General features: G+C 39.7%; 1 protein-coding gene across 1 annotated transcript in view; it reads left to right on the forward strand.

Annotated features, from left to right (window-relative positions):
- Positions 1 to 5,028: 5,028 nt before the first annotated feature.
- pkd1a (polycystic kidney disease 1a) overlaps positions 5,029 to 15,185 on the forward strand; it is an 87,116-nt gene continuing 76,959 nt past the window's right edge. The window contains exon 1 of the mRNA XM_085780281.1: positions 5,029 to 5,530. Within this exon, the coding sequence (XP_085636407.1) occupies positions 5,253 to 5,530 (278 nt within the window). The 5' untranslated portion in view covers positions 5,029 to 5,252. The remainder of the gene's footprint in view (positions 5,531 to 15,185) is intronic.

The raw sequence follows: 15,185 nt of genomic DNA on the forward strand, positions 1-15,185 counted from the left end.
GACTTACATTTCTAATAATAAAGGGATGATGAAGGATTATGTAGATAGCAAAGATACATTAAAAGGACCAGTTCGTAGAAAGAAAGTAAAACCTCTTTGCACAAAAATGAAGTACACAATATCGTCGCTGTTTCTGTATAATTTGTGCCAACTTACATTTGTCTTCACAGTATTAGGTTTATGCCCATCAGCAGCTGTACCTTATGTTTAGTGTCAGAACATTATGTTTCTTTTGTACCTTGTAAACAACAGCATGTTATTGTTAGTATGCTGATAGCCTACTAGCATTCAGCTACTGTACATCCCCTGCTGTTCCTATGCACAGCCTCACACAGGCAATGACACAGCCATTAGTGACTGATACAAAGTCCTCTTCAGAAAGTGCCCTGATGGCTCACCAGTTTGAGGTTTTCTGTTAGCGCGCCTCACAGGATATTCCCTGTGAGTCTTTGTATAATGCAGGTCTGTAGCCCTTAGAGCCTGTAGCAACCAAAAACGTAATAACAGCCAATAATGTAATAATTTTGGCCATTTTAAATGTAATAAAGCCAATAATGTAATAACGTGCCAATAATGTAATAAAACTTTTGAGCCAATAACGTAAAAACTTTTTGCCAATAATGTAATAAGTTATTACATTATTGGCTGGTAATAACTGGTGTCGATAATGTAATAATACATAAATATGACTGCAGTTCTTGGAAATAAAAGGTTTTTTTTGCAGTTTTTGTGCAGTTTGCTAATCAAAAATAGGTAAGTGGATGACATAGTCGTCATATTTATTCATCCAAGATATGTACTATCTTTCACCTCTCTCTCTCTCTCTCTCTCTCTCTCTCTCTCTCTCTCTCTCTCTCACACACTTCTACCATGCTTAATATGTTTGCAAACGGAAGAAGTAAGCATTGTAGGCTATCAACAACCTCCAAAACATAACCAAACTTGTGTATTGAATGGTGTCTGCAGCCAGTTTATGTTTCAGTCATGTATAACTTCCTGCCTCAGACAAACCATGTGAAATGTGATAATCCCAGCATGGCTCGGAGGAGCAATGGAGTTGATTTGGTTTTACCATTCTCTTTCTATTTGAATTTTTTTTTTCAACACGTTGAGCGTAATGGTCCTGTGTTGGATAAAGTGACATTTTGATGTTTTTTTTGTTTTTTACAGTGATAATAAAGCAACATAGGTTCTATATTTATACTGTGAAAGTATAAAGGTAGTTTTTTCATTCACAAATGTAAAAAAAAAAAAAAAAAACTACCTTTATACTGTATGGAGCAATACAAACATCTACCTTTAGACTTTCACAGTATTAATATAGAACCTAAAGGTGCTTTATCATCACTGTATAAAAAACAAAAAACATTGAAATGTCACTTTATCCAAATGGGACCTTTATTCTCAACGTTTTGATGTAGTTTTTAATTTTCAAACATGAAAATCAAAGTTAGACGTAGTATGAAACCTGCAGAGATTGAAACAGCTGGTTTCAGTAGTGATCTATTTGTTGATTGGTGCTGCAAAAGAAAACATTTCTTTGAGAAAGAGATTTCTGAATGTGTACAATTGTGCTGCCACTTCATTTGGAACTTCATTTGGGTGTTCTGGAGATAACGCTAACCATCAAGTTGGACAAATGATGGCTAAATATGTTAATTAAAAAAAAAATCTACTTCATTCATTCAATCAACGCCATTGCTCCTCCGAGCCATGCTGGGATTATCACATTTAACATTACCTATTCCCAATGGTTTGTCTGAGGCAGGAAGTTATACATGACTGAAACATAAACTGGCTGGCAGACACCATTCAATACACAAGTTTGGTTATGTTTTGGAGGTTGTTGATAGCCTACAATGCTTACTTCTTCCGTTTGCAAACATATCATTAAGCATGGTAGAAGTGAGAGAGAGAGAGAGGTGAAAGATAGTATATCTTGGATGAATAATGTCATCCACTATACCTATTTTTGATTAGCAAACTGCACAAAAACTTCACAAAAGCCTTTATTTCCAAGAGCTGCTGTCATTTTTATGTGTTATTACATTATCAGCACCAGTTATTACATTTTGAAAGGTTTTTTTTAATACCAGGCCAATAACGTAATAACCAGCCAATAATGTAATGCCTTATTACATTATCGGCAAAAAGTTATTACGTTATTGGCTCAAAAGTTTTATTACATTATTGGCACATTATTACACTATTGGCTTTATTACATTTGAAATGGCCAAAATTATTACGTTATTGGCAGTTATTACGTTATTGGCAGTTATTACGTTTTTGGTTGTAACATCGCCTCTCATTGTAATTTCCCTCCCTTGTCTCTGTTCACTGTAAAAACATGTGTCTAAACTCTCTGTCTCTCTGCTCATCATCTACACTGAGGGCCAAAGAGCTCATGAAGGATTTTCTGATGAGGAAGTATCCAGCATCAGTGTCAAATAAAAAGACAAGCTCCAACATTGAAAATGCACTTCACTGTAATCATCAATCTCAATGATGAAGATTTAATTATTAGATTATAAGAGATATTTTAGCATCATTCTTTTTTTTTAAATTCTCTATAGATATTTAACATTTTTAAAGCCTTTGCTCAAAGCCATTAAACATTATTTTCAATAGCAATTAGGATCTGAAAGTTTCCTAAGATATGAAATATACTGAGCTGAGGCTTGAGGAAATGGAGATAAATGATAGACACACACACACACAGTCTTTGAATTGTCACTCAGCCTAAACTACCTACAGATTTATAACAGACTATGTATAATATCAAGGCTATTGTGAAACAAGCTGACCTCTACTCTCATTTAACCTTAAGCTTTCTACTGCCATGGTGTTCGGGTCAGTTTTGACCCGTGTTTTAAATCAGCTGTAAAATACACTAAAAACATTTTTTTTTCATCCAATTTGTTTTTCATCTCTTGGTTACATTGTTAGGCTCCTTATCCATGAAAATATTGGTTTTAATGTTTTATGGTGTGGGCTCCTGGGCCTTTTTTGTCAGTATGCCCCTTGGCTTCAATTGAACCTTCCTCTTTCTGCTACCATCTATGGTGTTAGGGTCAGTTTTGACCCGAGTCTTAAATCAGCTGTAAAACACATTTATCATCCCATTTGTTTCTCATCTCTTGGTTACATTGTTAGACTTATTTATCCATAGAAAGGTTTGTTTTGCACTTATGATTTCAGTTTGAACTCTCATTACTGTTCTTATCGTTATAACCGGGTCAAAATTGACCTGAACACCACAAATGTCATAATTTTAACCAGAGCATTTTTGAATTTTGTGGGGGAAAAAAAAATCTTGTTTTATTTTGTTTAAATTAAGGTTCCTGACAAAGTCAAAAAGCCTTGATGCTATAAACAAATTTATGTGGTACTTGTATGCGTTTAAAACCTGAAAACAGGTCACTGGTGACCCGAACACCAGATAATGTTGTATACTCCTGTTTAACATTTTAGAACGTAGTAAAATGATTTGCAGTGCTGTTATTCATTTTGGAATGTGACCATTTGAGTTATCTGGGCTGATGTCTTCCACCTGCACATTATTTTGCTCTTCGAATATGAACTCAGCAATGAAACGCTGCCAACAAGGATAACAGAGTATGAGAGTCATTGTGGATCTCTCTCTTCTTTTCTTTGTTCGGCGCTCCAGACGCCTGCAGCGAGGATGTGAGGGCCCCAGCCAAATCAAATACCCAGGAAACACCTCGAACACGTGCCCCGCACTGCCTCAGGAAATACCACAGAGAGGGGTGGGGTCAGAGGGTGTTTACCTTTATATATTTTTTCTTTTCTTTTTTTCAAAAATGCAAGAAAAATATCAAGTTTACAACTGTCATTACTTCTGACAAACAGCTCATAACAGAGCAGAGTCAGTTCACTACTTCAGTGAGATGAGATGTTTCTGTGGGTGAAGGAGGTGCAGCTCTCAAGAAGAATGAATCCTGAGCGACTGTTTCCCGGTGACCTCGTACTTTTTCAACAGAATCATATATTTCTGTACTCAATGATATGATATGATACTTTATTTCAGCCTTTAATGTCAGAATACATGCACATGGAGGAGGTTTTGGTTACAGCACCTATCTCCTCTGCAGACCTAGACACATCTACTGTATCAAACGATGGTTCTTCATGCTGCTCTGGCAAAATTGCACATTGGTTGTCATGCGAATAAAGAGTTAATGAGCTAAACTGACACAGAATTGATTTAATTTGATGTGAACTGAGTTTAAAGGGATTTTATGTTCACTTGGCTCAAGCTCACGCTGAGCCTTTTAAGTAACACTGGCTGCCCAGAGATACACTTTCTGAGAAACATCAAAAGAGACCTGCCAGAGTGAAAAACCTCCATCACCTCTCCAAAATACTTCTGATGATAGCAGGGAAGAAAGAGCTTAACTAAATTGTTGAAATGTCTATGCGAGTACACACACACACACACACACACACACACATACTGATATTTACATACCAACCGGAGAAAGACTTGTTGTGGAACAAATTTAATAAATTAGCGGCGTCTCCTGTCACAACAAAGAATGGATTAGACAAAAAAAATTGTTATTTCCATGATTTAATGGATGAATAAATTAAGCCTTTGACCTTGATGGAGTCAGGATCACCAATCAGGACATTCTTCCTGCCTGGGTTAAGAGCCCTACATATCAATTGGGTGTCATTTGCTAAGAGGATATGTTTGTTATTATCCTGGAAAGCAGATCATTACCTGTCACACCAAATGGTGAATTTATTTAAGTTAATTCAACCATAACAGTAGGAAGAATACACATATTCATTTGGAGACGTCTGTTCATTTTGTGTTCATTCTTTTTTTTTCTTATAAATGTTTCTCTTTGATTTCTACTGTGCAAGAAAATATCATTAGGCCATTACACAGAGCAACAAAGCTGTGAGCCATGTTGTGGCAGTGGTGGTTTGGGGAACTGCAAGAAGCAGAAGGAGGAGGAGAGAGGAAGTTCTCCAAAAGTTTTTTTCCCCTTGAAAAGGATTGTGGAGAAGCCCCGTTAGATTTTCAGAGGAAGGGGATCCGACTACAAGACTGAGAGGAGAGGAAAAAAAGGGACATAACGGTAACAAAAAGTTCGTCCCTTCTTCTGGTTTCGTCCCCTCACATGAAAGCCGTGGAAAAAGGACGCGTGTTGTTCTGCGTGTTTTGCGCTTTCCCCAGACTGAGAGGACTTACACCATCAGAGGCGATGAGATGTGAGTGAGCTATGCCTTGTGGAAATGGACAGACTTTATCCAAGCGAAAACATGGCGTCTGCGCACCGAGGTACTATAGCTTTTTTTCCAGTCTGCTCGTGTTGCTCTGCGTCCTGGAGGCATGGGGCTCCGGGCCGCAGGGGGACGGGAGGACCTGCAGTCCCTGTCCCGTTAACTGCAGCTGCGCGCTGGCGGGGCCCCAGCCGCCGTCCTGCCTTGTCAACTGCTCCAACCTCGGGCTGGAGAGGGCCCCAGCGGCCGCAGAGGTCCCGTTGGCCACCAGCGTACTGTAAGTAAAACTAGTCGGGCTGGAGAGGATGTCCACTGGAAAGTGCATTAACTTGTTTAAAGTCAATTTTAATGGTTGGGGGGGAAAAAAGAAAAGAAAAAGGATTTAATACGTTCCGGCAATGATTTTCTACCCTTTCTTTCTCTTTTTCTTACTCGTTCTTTCTGGGTTTTTTCCCCCTCAAGTTGATTGTCACTTCATTTGTTTCCACTGGTGGTTGCAGCCACAGACAGCAGGCTGAGGACTGGCTGCTTCGCAAAATGTTATTTCCAACTGATCCCCACTGGTTTGCATCAGTTAATAATGAGAGAACAGCTGTTTTACTGCATCTGTTGTTTTGTTCCTGTCATGCACGGGCCTGAAACAATTAGTAGATTAATGGATTCATCCATTTTTACCGAACGTTCCTGCAACTATTAATCATTTGAGTCACTGCTGAAAGAATAATTTCTAATACAACTGGAAACTGATCATCTTTATATTATGGGCTGTTGATGGGACACACACAGTGAGCTGAGCTGAGTGTGTCACCTTTGCTTCTAGGATACTACAGTCAGTGTGTCCTGACATTAGGCATTCTGATTGATCAATCAGAATAAGTCCTGGTTATGCATTAATGATTCAACGTGGTGATTTAAAATTGAACTCAAGTTTGCACTCTGCACTGGTGTGGACTGTTAACAACAAAAGAAAGAAAAATAAACAAAAAATATTTCAAGAAAAACACCAAAGCATGAATGCATAAGAGCAACAAAAACAGCAGTTTCTCATCACTTCGAGGTCATGCTTTCACTACCCAGGCCTTTATCAGAGGCCATACTGCCAGTGACTGTGTGTGTGTGTGTGTGTGTGTGTGTGTGTGTGTGTGTGTGTGTGTGTGTGTGTGTGTGTGTGTGTGTGTGTGTGTGTGTGTGTGTGTGTGTGTTTGCGTGTGCAATTGTGTATCTGAGCTTGGCAGGCTAGTTTAAATGGAGCTGGTCACCAGAGAAGTGAACCTGGTGTTTGAGGTGCAGATCAGTCTTCCGCCTCCGGTTCTTGCTGCAGCGAGAACATTCTGTTCTGCGCCGACGGAAACCATATGTTATCAGTTATTTGTTTCCCCTCTAACTACCCTCCACTATTAAACTTAAAGATTCACCCTGTGATCAGTGAGACATTATATTGGAACTAAAGAAAAAAAAACTGGAGTAACTAAGCATGTGAATCTTGTTTTATGAGGTTTTCAGGAGCAACTACAACATTTACTCCTCTCAACTAAAAACAGCATGCATATTGTTAACATGGTTAACCTACCCTCTCATCTCAGCAGGTCTCATCAATGTCACTTGACATTTATAGAGATTGTATTTGCATCAGGGAGGAAAAGTGCTCTTGTAGGAGCGTCTTTAATTAGAGACAGATCTCGTAGCAGGGTCTGTCTCTAATCATGGCGGACTCATTTGGAGAGCTAATTGCATCAGTCTAGATAAACCTTCATGGTCCTACTGTACCAGCAGGAGCCGTATGTAGAGGTGACTGAATGTTGATATGCAATACTCTCTAATGTGGCCTCTTGTTTCCTGCTCCCACCCCTATGAGCAGAAGTATGGAATTAAAATCAGATATTTTGCTTTTAATTAACTCTGATTTCATGGCCGACTGTGGCAGGACCAGACACCCAGCCTAGAACCAGAAGAGGAGATGTTAACAATATTCATTTTAAAATGCTGCAGGCAGTGCTCGGCCTGTTACCTATCCACTCATTATTTAAAGAATAAAAAAGAAAAAGATGATATACTTGCATGGACTTGTCTGGGTAATGGCCTTCAGACTGCCCGAGGCAGAGAGAGATGAGAGTGTAGGACTCAGAGATGTAGTGTTTTAGATAGTTAGCCCTCGTCTTGATCCCCCTCTCATCATCGACCTTAGTTTGCCTAATCATTAAGACCACCATACATCTTTACAAGGTGCATTCACCGCAGTAAATAATGCAAAACTGATGTTGTTGAATGAAAAAGGGGAACATCATGCATTGATATTTTTATACAAGTAATCGTATCGATCTATGCCATGACATAGACGTACCCCGCAACCTATAGGAAAGGAAACTTCGCTCTTTAGGCTCCATTTCCATGTATATGACTAGTGACTGACTGTTTGGTTTGTTTCTTTGGTCTCCCTCTGCTTTGTTATTGGCACTGTTGTGTGTGAATTTGAGACCTTGGAGAATTAAATAACCCTGGATTGCAGTTTTATTAGTTGTTAACGAAGTGCTCACAGAAAAGGGCCGTCCTTTAAACATCAACTAGGAAAGATGTTGTCAATGAATAACAGATGAACAGGGTTGTCTATGGCATGGACAGAGAATTATCAGTTTGTCATTGAGGTGGACTGTGTGTGCCATTGTTACACCGTGTCCTCCTTCAGCTCTTTTGCTATTCATTGACTCTTGCCTCTCTGGCATTCATAAGATAGCAGGCAGGGCTAAACTGTGTGCAGTGAGTGCAAAGTGACATGTTGGCTTGCTTGTTTTGGCTGACCAGCACTCCAACACACAAAGATATATGTATATATGTGTGTAAAAAAAAAAAAAAAGAAAAAAAAGAGAGGTAGCAGTTGAATCAAATAATCAAGTCAGCTGTAGTTGAAGCACAGGCGTTCAGATCATTACGTATCTCACTTGTATCATCACTTTGTCAATACTACTACAACTACTACTACTACTCATAATAATGATAATAATAATAATAATAATAATAATAATAATAATAATAATAATAATAATAATAGGCTAATACATGTATTATTCTTTTTTCAAGGAACCTGTACTGTTTTAGTCTGGGATTAGCTGTGGTAAAATGATGAAAGCAAAATTTTGATGTTCAATTTTACAAAAAACATCAGCTATGGGGATGTGACCTTTATCTGTTGCTATGACTGGCTTCCAGTGTCTGTGTGAGAGAGACACACGAGAGAGGCATAAGAGGATCAGACATGGCTGAGTTACTGCTGAATATTCTGGACCTAATAATGCACATCATGGTTTTTATGAAGACATGTATGAAGACTGCTGTGAAAGCTATACAGTACAAGCAAGATCAGATTGCTCTGGATTTGTGCTCTGATTAAAATTGTCTAAAAAATGCAGACACACAGTTTTGTGTTGTTTATTACAACTGTTAATCTTAATTACCGTTCTGTTTTGGAAAACCTTGGCGAGAACATTTGATCTTCAGCACACCAAGACACATGTTGCATTTTGCGGAGGAAATGATTAGCACTGTGAACACACATGCTGCTCACCTCAGTGGGTTTAGTGTTTGTTTGTTGTTTAATGACAAATCTGTCGGCAACCACCAAATAACTGCACTTTTCTCTCAGTAAACGGTGAAGGATTTTTATCTTTTATCTTGATGGCTTTGATGCCAACGAGGATTGATGATCACTTTGTAATTAAAATGACACCAATGTTGCATGTAAACACCAGCTCCTCTCCTGTTTGTCTGCGTCCCCGTCTGTCCCCCGATCTTAATGCGAAGCACCCCTGAAAATAAAACAATCCTCTGTTAGTGGAGCATTTTAAGAGAAAACCATTCCCGTTACACACCAGTCCGTCTGTTCCAACCCACACACACACAATAAAAATCTCTTAGCACTTCATTCAGACAGTTTATGCAACTCTGAAGTCACTTCTGGGAAATGCCCGTGGAATAGACTCAGGTTTTTAAAGTCTCAGTAGCTTTTGTTTAATATGCAAATGGATGTGACACAAATCATTTCGATGCTCTGTGTGTGTTTAGGGACGCTAGACAGAAAAAGTCGATAAAAGGAAAAAGATTCTGTCAACACCTGTCAGAGTATACTACACACAGAACTGAGTTTGCAGGAGAAGACAAGTGGCTGGTGCAACACAGGAGAGGAAGATAGAAAGCTCCTGACCACTTACGATTTCATGTGTCCACTTCATTTTGTATGCTTCTTTTGTAGTCTTAATCATCTTTGTCAGTATAGGTTATAAAAGCATGATTGTTTCCTTTCACTTGTTATATTTGCCCAGTTATTTGACCCTTCATAAAGCTGTTATTTTGAGTCTGAGGTCACCTAGAAAAGAACCCAGATTACACCACAATAACAAGTGCAGAAGTTACATAAAGGCAAAAATACACATACAGGTAGGGCTGAACATTCAATCACATTTTAATACTGTAGTCATTTTGATTTTTTGATGGATCCAAATGATCTCAAAATTTATAATTTAAAAATTATTATTTTGTCATTTTCCTTTGTGGTATTTAAAAATTAGCGTGAGTGAAGATGGCAGAGGTACAACTACATCCCCGTAAATGAACGATCGTTCGTCTTCTACCAACATGTGTCAGTTAATTCACAAAAGCAAACGTAATGAGTTGTTGGCTGGTTAGTTAGTTAGTTAGTTAGTTAGTTAGTTAGTTAGTTAGTTAGTTAGTTAGTTAGTTAGTTAATTACGTAGTTAGCGCTTCTGACCTGTTGTTGTTGGTTTATAACACATGCAGGTCGTTGGCACAATGAAGCCTCCCCCTATACAACAAATAATCATGATTTTAATATTGACCAAAATAATCGTGATTATGATTTTTGCCATAGTTGTCCATGCAGGTCCTTTGCAGGTGATAGTAAACATATAAAACTGAAATCCCTCGAAACTGACTGAACTGAAGCCACTTTAAAGGGGAACTATGCAAGTTCAGTTGCTTTTCCACTGTTTTGCTAACCTTCCTCCTGGCCATAGCGGCGTTGAAGTCATTTATTTAACCATCGCAATTAGGCCTACTCTGAAGCTCCGAAGGTAAACTCCTGGTAAACTACAAAGGTAAAAATGTAGCATGGTTCCTCTTTAACAGCCAGCCTCCAGCTGCCTCCACAGTGAGCGTTTGACACACATCCAGGCTGTTATACCTCACACTGACAGTTTGTTAACTTTGAACTGTTAACATCACCATTGTGCCTCAATAGAGCTGTTAGCGCGATAGTAGACTGTGGCTAATTCCTGTTGCTGTTAGATGTAGGGAAATGGAAAAATACCGTAACTAATGCAGAGGATAACTAACCAGTAGAGAAACTAGTTACAATTTCTGCCAATTAACAAAGTAGAATAAGTATTTAGCTTCAAAATGAACTTTACATAACATTGTTGAAGACCGTATCCGTCCATTTACCTGTGATGTAAACACGTCCTGGTCCTATCTGCAGCGCTTAAGAGGTTTTTGTGGTGTTACCATGGCAGCGGGATGCATATATACACACACAGACACACTGCAGGCATGGAGATGTGCTTTTGTGCTATTTACAAGGAGCCGTTTTGGCCTCACACACTAGGTCATGAGGCTTCACAGCTGTCAAACAGACAAGACTCAATCTGAGGTTCGGCCTTTTTCTCCATCGTTCTCCGTCCGCCTTCTTCTGCTCCGGCTGCAGAGGTGGTTATCATGAGTGGGAAAGGAAAGATTGAATGTACGGACCATATGCGAGGGGGAATTTGTTGTGTTACCATGGCGATAGTAGTTACTAGTGACATCACTCACAGAAGCAGAGACATTCCAGAAAGTCATAAGTAAGAGAGGGAGGGAAGAAACAGGGAGAGAAGAAGAGGAAGATACAGCTGCCACAGTCTCCTCCTCTCTTCTCCCTCTGTGTGTGTGTGTTGGTTACAGAACTGTCTTGGTTCATTATTAACTCATTGAAGTGGTGGTGGTAGTTACACGCAAGACTGAGGACATTTTATGTGTGTTTGTGTGTGTGTAGGTGATGCAAGATGCACTAGACAGCAGATATCCTTTGTCTCTGAAGCGTTTGCACAATCTTTCTTAAAGTTTGCAGCGCTGCAACTCTTTTCTAAACGACAACAAAATTATACTGCTGTGTCATTCTCCGAGACGCAAATAGTTGGCTGCAGTCCTTCCTGCCAAACCTCTGCCAGATGTGTTGTGTTCACAGATGGAAGAGCCTGAAAAAGAAACAGATATACAGCCTGGGAACTAACAGGGTAACACGGAGGATCAAATACAACTGTTGGTATTTTTAACTGCCAGTTTTCTTTCATATCTAACAGAGGAAACTGTTTGTTGGCTCTTATTTTGAAACTGTCCGACTAACTCTGCTCTGCATGCTTGAAACTCGCCAGCACCAGATTTTCCATCACACTAACTATAAAGCATCACTTTTTCAAGAGTCAGCCCTATCAAAAGCTTTTTTTTGAGTTGACTGTTTTCATGTCCGTCCTCTAATTATATTAGACTCGGTGTACCATCAATCAGCTGAAGCAGGGTTACATTTTAAGCTTAGGTTTGACAGCCAGAAATTGACACAGTTTAATTGCCCCAAAACAAGTCGACGAAATGTGCAGTCACATCAATCACACCGGCCGTGCTCTGCAATATGCAGGGAAGATTTGACAAAAATAAACAAAATGACACTCTAATAGTCCACTCACAATGCTTGTGTAGAGTATTAAACACGGATGCATTGTGGATGCAAAGAGCAGCTCAAATGCAGTAGCATTGATCAGGTCTCAATGGTTTTTAACAGCAAAAAAAACAAAAAAACAATCCATAGAAACCAAAAGAAAACTAAGAAAAGTTTCACACCCACTCAACATTCAGCCAAATCAAAATATATGGCTATATTAGTGCAAGCTTTGAGGATTTTCGAGACATTTTGGAGAAATTTGAATGCGGAGATGGGGAAAATGCTGCAAGAGTAGTGTGAACTGTTTCTGTGCATATTTGGGGAATAATTTCCCCTGGAATCTATTGAAGCTGGTTGAATGCAAGCTAGCTACTTCTCCAGTCAGCAGCCACTTCCAGCTGCTCCCAGAGTGTGTGTTTGACACTGAAAACATAGCTTTTGGGTGGAGATAAACGGCCCTCTGATTTGTACACAGGGACAGTGTGACCCAAATGTAATATTATATATTACTATTTGAAGCACATGTACATAAGAGCCGTGCTATGCAGTGAAGAAACACAGTGAGAGCGAGCGTCATGATGGAGAGAGCAGTATGAAGATTTGTTCAGTTCAAAAGTATGTGAGATGTTGTTGCTGGGTAATAAGGAGAGAGAATCTGACACCCACTCACAAATGCTGTGAAATACCCGTAATACCATCCACATGACAACTTCATTCATATAATTCATAGTGACAGCTCGAAGTGATGTATGTGGCTGTGCTCAGTACTACTGCTGGTGTTTGTCTTTATGATAATGAAGTGGTACAAGGCTTTTTTTTCTTTTTTTTACATTAGTCCTGTGTTAGTGATTCATTGGCAACTTTAGCAGACTGGTGAATCCTCCTGAGGGAAGACGCAAACAAAAGTGCTGCTGCTTGCTGCTGCAAACACTGGCTGGCATATTGAAGAAGCTTGCCCTTACTCCCCTAGCTGTGTCAAGTCTAATCAAAAAGACATTATGCCTTATTGGTATGAATGTCAAGTAAATAACAATGCCAACGCATCCAGAGTAATATAATTCAATAATGAGAGGGGAAAAACACTGTAAGCATTAGTGTGTGTGTGTGTCCTATGTCTTTGCCACTCTCAGTGATGTTTTGCCGCACACAGATGCTGATCCCTAACAGGATCTGATGCTCGTCACTGTCTCCGCTCTGTAAAGGCTGAAATTAGCAAATCAGATTTCTTTAAGTATTCCACTCTGATAATATTTTATGTTTGTCAGATTTTTTAAGAGGAAGCGCCTCGCCGTCTCTGCCTCACCTGTCGTGCAGCGAGCACAGGCTCTTTCCTCTGCTGATGGCTAATTTAAATTCCTGGTTTAGGGCCAGATAGCAATTGTGTTTCGTTTGAGTTTCGCTTTGATTCATCCAATGTTCCAGATAGGCATTTTTGTTGATTTAATAAACCCAGGTTTACTCAGATTAGTGGTTGGAAAGCATTTCTGGTCTGAGGCTGAACAGTATTGGGTGTTATTTGATCAATAGGTCTGGAGACTCCTTCAGAGGTTCACTTTTAATTCTGCTCCACATGCACTGGTTGGTGTTTCTGTTCGGGTGCTTAAAACACACCTGCAGAGTTCTGGGTCCAGTGCCTGTAGCAGGGTCACGTCCCATCTAGTTTCACTGTCAGAGCCCAAAAATTAATTGGTAGTTTGAAAAATGTTATTACTGCAAAATGTTCTGCATGCTCTTTGTGTCGTTGCATTCACTGTCAGACAGAAAGTTACCTGAGGCACAGATTTACAGCCAAAGTTAATCATTAATATAGAGTGTGATCTGGATGGATTAATATCCTGAGATCCAGCTGCATCTTTTGGGAAATCATGTTTTTAGATTTTCTTACATTAATGCTGCAGGAGATCCAGGTGCTGGAGGAATTTATCTCCCTAACCGATTTGAAGAATTTTATACGTAATATTATCTGTCTTATCAAATAGAATCAAATGGATTTTACTTAGTTAAAGTAAGTACATTTTAGATTTGATTTTGATTTAAAGTTGTTTTGGCATACGTGATGATTAATTAGAGTGTGTCAAGTGGTCAGAAGTGCTGTGATTTGGTAAAAAGTCAGTTTGCCCTTTACTCTGTGCGGCAGAGGTCGACAACATGCGGCTACGGAGCCGCATGCAGCTCTTTCATCGCTCCGCTGTGGCTTCCGTGGTTTAGAGAGGGCAAGCTCATTTTGGGAAAAAAAAAGTGAATAAATAATGGCCAATTAGTTTTCTTCAATTTAATATATATTCTTTTTGAGATTGGGGTGCTCTTGTGACATTAAAATAAAAATTGTGTTAATATTTTGTCCATGCTGCAGCTGAACCTACAATGCAGGGTTTTCTCTGCCTATCTCAGCCAAAGGCTTCCGCCTCAGTGTTTTTGGTCACCTCCTTGGTTAAAGCATGTATGTATGTGCATGGGTGGCCCTTCAGATGTAGCGTCTTTTGCGTGCACAGACCCATTACTTTCAGTGTAGACGCTCTAACCCCAAAGCAACGCTGTAGCGGTGCGCATTCGGTGCGTCGCGCTTGGTTTTTTTTGTGCATGTCAATTTAGTGGTCAAATAGGTTTTGTGGCTCCGAGTGGGTTTTAATATGACGGGAAAAGGCCCAAACGGCTCTTATAATGCTAAAGGTTGCCGGCCCCTGTTCTGTGGGTATTACGCTACATAAGTGAGGCTAGTCGGGCATGGATAATGCTGCAATAAGCCCTCCACAGGTTTCTGCTCACACAAATGCCTCAGTAAATGTTAGACTCTAATTGATTTCCACTCTCATGTAGTAGGAAAATAAGCCCCCGGCTCCGGCTCCAGATCTCAGGAACGCAGCCTGACTGAAGAACCAGCTTCAAGAACTGAAGCAGGGCTGCTCTCAGGTCAGGACTGCTGCTGGGCTTCAGCACCTCTGCCCTGATGCTGTCAGCTCCACGCACTTGAGCAGACTCTAGTTTGTTTTTTTCATGTTGCTTTAAAAAATGTGTGTGTGTGTGTGTATGGCCTTTATTACCATAGGGCAGTATGAGAGAGTCAGGAAACCTGCGAAGAGAGACAGGGTATGACATGCAGCAAAGAGCTGGGAGTCAGATTTGAATTCTTTCATTTTTATCACACCATTGTGGTTCTGATTGTCTTTTTTATTCATTTTTTTATTTTTTTATTTGGGTTTAAATTGTTGGCTGGAATTTGCTCATTTACTTT

This window comes from Trachurus japonicus, chromosome 1 (assembly GCF_045865225.1).
Source record: "Trachurus japonicus isolate A0001 chromosome 1, Traja_1.0".
NCBI classification, from domain to species: Eukaryota; Metazoa; Chordata; class Actinopteri; order Carangiformes; family Carangidae; genus Trachurus; species Trachurus japonicus.